The 6,477-nt window shown below is 34.4% G+C and overlaps 2 protein-coding genes across 3 annotated transcripts; one reads left to right on the forward strand and one right to left on the reverse strand.

Annotated features, from left to right (window-relative positions):
• Nucleotides 15-824, reverse strand: LOC107612166 (zinc finger protein ZAT12). The gene has a single exon (XM_016313983.2). It carries the CDS (start codon nt 599-601, stop codon nt 113-115), a length of 489 nt encoding a protein of 162 aa, XP_016169469.1. The 5' UTR covers nt 602-824; the 3' UTR covers nt 15-112.
• LOC107614397 (methyl-CpG-binding domain-containing protein 7) lies at nt 3,120-4,959 on the forward strand. Of its 2 annotated transcripts, none has more exons than XM_016316610.2 (6): nt 3,120-3,413; nt 3,485-3,598; nt 3,682-3,810; nt 3,889-3,999; nt 4,082-4,324; nt 4,517-4,959. In XM_016316610.2, the coding sequence occupies exons 1-5, from the start codon at nt 3,135-3,137 to the stop codon at nt 4,295-4,297; spliced, it is 849 nt and encodes a 282-aa protein (XP_016172096.2). In that variant the 5' UTR covers nt 3,120-3,134; the 3' UTR covers nt 4,298-4,324; nt 4,517-4,959. The 2 variants fall into 2 exon arrangements, with proteins under 2 accessions (XP_016172096.2, XP_016172095.2); XM_016316609.2 differs by having other exon boundaries at nt 4,509-4,940.

The raw sequence follows: 6,477 nt of genomic DNA on the forward strand, positions 1-6,477 counted from the left end.
GTATCATGTATATGTGAGTGGGACAAGCATAGTTAATTAATTACACAAAAATAGACAATGTAAGGACAAAAATATATCGTCTTCTAGCAAATATAATATGGTTATAAAATTGTCAATGAAATGAAAGAAGAGGAATCCTCCTCATGAGGCCGAGCTTAATAAGATCATTCTCAAATGGCGTCAAGTTCAAATCCAAGCACAGATTTAACCTCTTATTATGATGATCATTACCATCACCCTCATCATCTTTAGCGGTGGCAACCCTATGCTTTCTCATGTGTCCTCCAAGGGCTTGTCCAATTGAAAACTCAACCCCACAAATCGGGCATGGGTGCATCCTGGGCTTAGTGTTGGGTCCCCGTAAGTGGTGATCATGGCATGATAGGCCCAAAACCATGAGCTTGGGCTTCTTGTGGCTCGCTCTATGGCCTCCAAGTGCTTGAAAAGAAGTGAAGCTTCTTTCGCATGTCTTGCACTTAAAAGCACCATCATCTATCATTAACTCTTTACCCTTCACTGAACTAATCTTATCGCTTTCTCCAACTTTGCTTAGTAGCGTCAAACAATTATCCACCTCTATCTGCTCTCTTCCTCTCTTCATATTTTTGCTTTTATTCAGAATTTGTATGCAGAAGTACTATGATTGATATATATAAGGAAGAAGCTTGCTAGGTGCATGTAACTACTATGTAGTATACATATACAACTTACAAGGCTTTGTAAACTACGCAGATAAAGTGACGGAATTGCCCTTGCATTTAATTTTCCTTTGTGACTAAGTAATGAAAGGCGGTGGCAGTTGATGTAAATATAAACCAAGTTGAGAGGTGAAAGGAAATTTCCCAGTGGCTATATTTGTATATATAAATGTATCGAGTTGAGTTTCCGTGACCGCGTATTGATTGGGGTGTTCATATGTTGACAAATTAAGAATGAAGCTGAAGTTACAAAGTAAAGTCATGTAACTTGATGCAATCCAAGTGGTCCCACATTATTCTATTCTAGAACTTGACAAGAATTCTTAACGCTGAGTGTGCATATAATATATATCTGACTCATTTCTTGTTCTACTCTTTTCGTTTATGATTTATCCTTTTATGCAAGTATTAAACTGTACCAAAGTCTAGAACTCAGTATTTTTATTAAAATTTAATTAATATTTAATTAATAAAAAAATAAATAATTTTATATTATTAGATAAAATTTTATACTATTAAAAATAATAATAATAACTAATTGATGACTATAAATCATAAAATTTATTAATCTCTTAACACTCTTTAATTTTATATATTAGCTAGATTATGTAATTATAATTTATAATTAAATCACAAAATTCAATAGCCTTTTAACATTTCTCTTATATTATATTGAAGATGTATTATTATCTTCACTTTTGTCTTGTATATTAAAAATATAGAGTATGAGAATGTCTGAAAAGTAGATGAGTGATATGGCAGTGGGAGCGGATAGATAATTAACCAGCAAGTAAAATACATACTACATACGCTAGCTGTGTAATTATAGAAGCTTCCTTGCAAGACTAAAGACTAGACATTAAACACGGACAATAATGTATAAACACCAACATTATATGCATACATATTCTTCTACATTCTGATGTTATGTGTGTACACATCACATACTTTTCTTACCAGGGAGGGTATCATGGTAATTAATGAAATAGTGGATTCAGTTAAACAACGCGGTCTATCCACGGTGCGCGTATGTGTGTAAATTTATTTCTCATTTTCACATATAAGTCTTGCATCCAATCCAATGCATAAAAAATAGGTGAAAATTCAGATACAGTCGATTTCACGTGAAGTTGATAGCTGAGAGCCGTTAGATGAAAATTTAGCCAAATCAATTAAATTATCTAACGACTCTTAATTATCAACTTTACGTAAAGTCGACTGTACCTGAGTTTTAACCTAAAACGTAATAACAAATAATTCTATTGTGCGTCAGTATACCAATCTAGAAACTAGAATGAATCGCACCTCTCGATCTTTCAGAGTTTCTGTGTCTTGCTTTATAATGAATTTGTATCATTTCATGTTCAAATAAATATGTCATGTTTATATATTTCTACATTCTACTGTTAATTTCTATTATCTTCACTTTTTGATTTTCTAGAATAATCAAATCGTTCACATTTAACGTATATATAGTTTAAGAAAAGCTTATGATAAATCAGGATAATGCTCTTTTTATTTTTTATTTTTTTAATTAGAAGAGACCAATGATGCTGTGAAGAGTAGTAATGGGAAAATATGGAATGGCGTGTAGTTTGGTCATTGGCGTAACGAATGAGTTGGACACGCCTCAAGTTGACAGTAGGGGTGACACGCCTCAAGTTGACAGCAAGGGTGTACATGGGTCAGGTCACATCGGATTTGTCTTAATTTAGACTCGACCGAAATATAGATCAGGCCTAATTTTTAAACCCTAACTCGATTTTAGATTCGATGAAATCTATGTACTTTCGGGTCGGGTGAAAACCGAGTCTTTAACATATAAAAATTGCCTAATCTCCAACCATTATTTCACAATTCACATAATAAAATTCACTTAAAAAAATATAACAAGAACCAACCATTTTCTAAAATTAAAGCATAACCTAATCAATACTAATATTGTCTAATAACACCAAATATTTAAATCAATACAAATAACGTAATATTATTCTAAAGTCTTATGCATTTTAAACATAAAACATTAACTTATAATCTTATAATGACTAATAACACAAAATATTAAAGTTTACAATATTTAAATTCCACATAAGAATAACTATCATCCATCACTAATAACACAAAATATTAATTGTGTATGATGACCGGGCCACCGGGTCGAGTTCGTGTGATCTAACCCGAAATAATGACCGGGTCTATTTTTGAGACCCTTATCCGATCCTAAACACAATGAAATCACACTAAATTAGCCCTTAAAGTGTTCGGGGCCGAGTCGAATCTTTGGGCCGGGCTATGTACACCCCTAGTTGACAGCAAGGATGATGAACGGGGATTATTTCTCTTGTTAAACGAGTGTCTGAAGAATGATTTTTTTTTAGTTGGGCTAATTGCTTTTTGGACTGGAGTTGGGCTGATTAATTTGGGTCGTAGAAAAAGATGAGATTGGGCCCATTTGGTGTGAGGCAGCTAAAATGCGTGAGTGAGAGAGTTACCGCCACGGCAGAGCACAACAGCATGGCGATGGCGACCCGTAAGTCCTTACGGAAAAGGCGGAACGTACTCGCAGAAGAAGAAGAAGAAGATGAAGAGAAGAGGGAAATGGAAATGCAGATAGTGTGCTTCTCACCACGGCAATATCAACATCCATTCACTCTTCCTCAAGGTTGGATTATCGAGCGAAAGCCCCGTCTCGCTAACCCTACAATAGTTGACAAGGTACCTTCCCTTCTTCTTCTTCTTCCATTCATATCCCTTTCTCAGATTTGATTTGATTTCTTCTTGATCAGTATTACCATGAGCCTGGCACCGGAAAGAAATTCCGTTCCCTCGTCGCTGTCCAGAGATACCTACTCGAACCACAAACAACCGAATTTCACGTCATCTCTCATCATCAAAACACGGTTACTCCTTCTCCTTCTTCTCTATTCTTCAATTACATTTCTGCCATTTCAAATTCTCATGTTTCGAAAACTTGTTTATGCAGTCTGGGACTGGCACTGAAAAGCAACGATTCCGTTCCTTGAGAAACGTAGAAAGATGTTTATCAGGTCAAACTGCATCTGCATGTACAGATACGCTCAAGGGGCCACCAACACCAACTAAACTTGCTCATGTAACTTCCTCACTTATTATTATGCACATGCAGTGCCATCAAAAATTCAGTACCTAACAATCTATGCTTTCTTTTCAGTCACTGATGAAATCCGCTGCAAATCAAAGTGATTGTGGTTTCACTACTTACCGCAGGGTTATGCAACATAAAGCCACTCCAGAACCATTGAGATGTTCTTTTCCATCTATGGTGAGTTTCAAAACCGAACGAGAAATGGCTACTGATTCACTGCTCTAACTGAATTTCATTTTTGTTTTTTTCTTCTACGAAGCATGCTGAAAAATCTGATTCTCCAAACAAATTTGGTTCGGGGAAGGACAACAGATCTTATATTCATAACTTACCACCACCACCAGAGAAAGTAACCTGGGTTCTTTCTGGTCCTGGCGGCTTCTGGAGCCCTTCAGTGGATGATTCTGTTGTGGCTGAATCTGAGAAGCTGAAATGGTCGGAAGCATTTGTATTATCAATCCATAATAAGAGATAGTATCTATTAATGGACTTAATGACAATGGTAAGGTTGGATATTTATCAGCTTCTACTTATGAGTTTACTTTTCATGAACTGACATTGTAAAATCCAGTTACATTCTCAGTGTAAAACAGTTTTATATTGACTGTGCATAGAAAGTAAATTCTTTCGGTTAAGTCCAAGCATTCTTTCAAAGGAACTGAGAGTGATTTGTTTCTTCCATTCAGCATTGCAGGATTTAGTTGGGAGAGTGTGAGGGTAAATGAAGCAGAGTTAGGGGACACGAAGCACTACAAGGACATATTGGTGAGCCTATGCTGCTACCATCAAGTCTTTTGGAGACTCTGCAGAGAATGTTACTCTATTTCACTGATTTTAGAGATTTACAGATGTATTTTCTGTCTACATGACTTATCCTTTTTGAGGTTAATTGGAGTTGCAACTTGGAAGCACTTGGACAAGGATCGGATAGGTGAAACTTGATAAACAATAGATCTGCTTAAGGATTAGGGACTGTGTTGATGGAGCTATTAAAGTTCGTTGCTAATTATAACTTTTGCTGATATAGCAACCTGTGTTGTATATGAACGTGTCTTCTATTTTGCTTGGTGTTACTATGATTATTCTAACAAACTAAACATAAAGAATATGGAAACTAATGTGATGTCTATATTTTTTTAAATTTGATAAGCTTGAATGGTGAAAGATAATTTAACATAATTCAATGGTGAACAAGAATTATTAACTTTTGTAGTTTGTGGATTTCTACTCATAGTCTGAGGATAAACCACATTCAGATGATAGCTTCAACTTCTTTCCTTCATCGCAGCGTTTGTAATATGATTCCTCAAACTCTAACCAATCTTGTATTATAGCTGCCAGCCAGTGGATATCTCCAATTCTCCATAAACCTCATGTCAGCCTGCAAATTAAAACCATGCTATGTTTATTGTTCTGATGAAGCCACCTATTAGTGTTTCTCCCAAGTGCAGATAAACACGGGATAATGTGAGTTGCATCGATTGCACAGCAGCAATTAGGGAGGCCTTGCATTCTCCCAAACTTGGATTTTATTGTGTACATCTCGGCTTCGGATGAGGACCAAGGCGAAGGCGGCGACTCGCCCTTTCCTCCATTGACTCCAAAAATTGCCAAGTGATTTGCTTAAAAGTTGACTAGTTTACCCCAAGCATCTCGGCGATTGTGGGTAACGACTTGCCGGATCCCAGTCTTGTGAGTGCCATAGCTGCTAGATGATAGTGTCATTGGCATCATACTGTGTTATTCACAAATGGTGCAGCGGTTGTCAATAAATCATCCTTAACAAGTTTGCATATGCAGTCCAAACTTATTGGAGGAGATCGTTGACCTGCCAAGCAACATGGGAAATATAAGTAGTAAACTTTATGTTAATAAACAATAAATAATGCAGACCTATATAGTGTTATATATAAAAAAACTGATTATTTGTTTTTTGGTGATGCATTCTTCTCTTCCAATGTGGGATATGCAACTTGCTACCAATTAATTTAGCCTTGAACTTTTTTCTAATATTATTCATTACCGGCCACTATATCTGTACCTGTAGAAAAAAATAAACCTTACTTAGCTTTGTCCTTATACTAATATATAATCCAAGTAGTACTTAATATATATTAGGATAAAGTATACTTTTAGTTTTTAAAGTTTGAAAAAAGTTTTAAAAATATTCATAAGTTTTATTTTGTTTTAATTTTGTCCCAAAAGTTTTTGATTTGCATCAAATATACACCTGACAGCTAATTTTTCAAAAAATTTAACACCGATTCAATAACAATTTCATAAGAACAACCCTTAACACAAGCAAATCAAGCATAATTTTCATGTATTATTGTTAGATTGGTCTTAAAATTTTTAAAAATTTAGCCGTCGAGGATATATTTAATGCAAATCGAAAATTTTTGGGATATTATTTAAACAAAATAAAATTTAGAAATATTTTTAAAATTTTTACCAAAATTCAGAAACAAAAAATATATTTTATCTAAATATTAAATCCTTTTGTTTGTTAATTTCAATATCTATTATTATATTTGTATATGTACATATGTTTAACAATACTTGATTAGATATAAGTATAATTTTGATGCATTAACAATATAAATTATTTTATATGGTTGTTTAATTACGTTTATTTATTTAAATTATCATTTATGT

The sequence above is a fragment of the Arachis ipaensis genome, chromosome B08 (genome assembly GCF_000816755.2).
Source record: "Arachis ipaensis cultivar K30076 chromosome B08, Araip1.1, whole genome shotgun sequence".
Taxonomy (NCBI): Eukaryota; Viridiplantae; Streptophyta; class Magnoliopsida; order Fabales; family Fabaceae; genus Arachis; species Arachis ipaensis.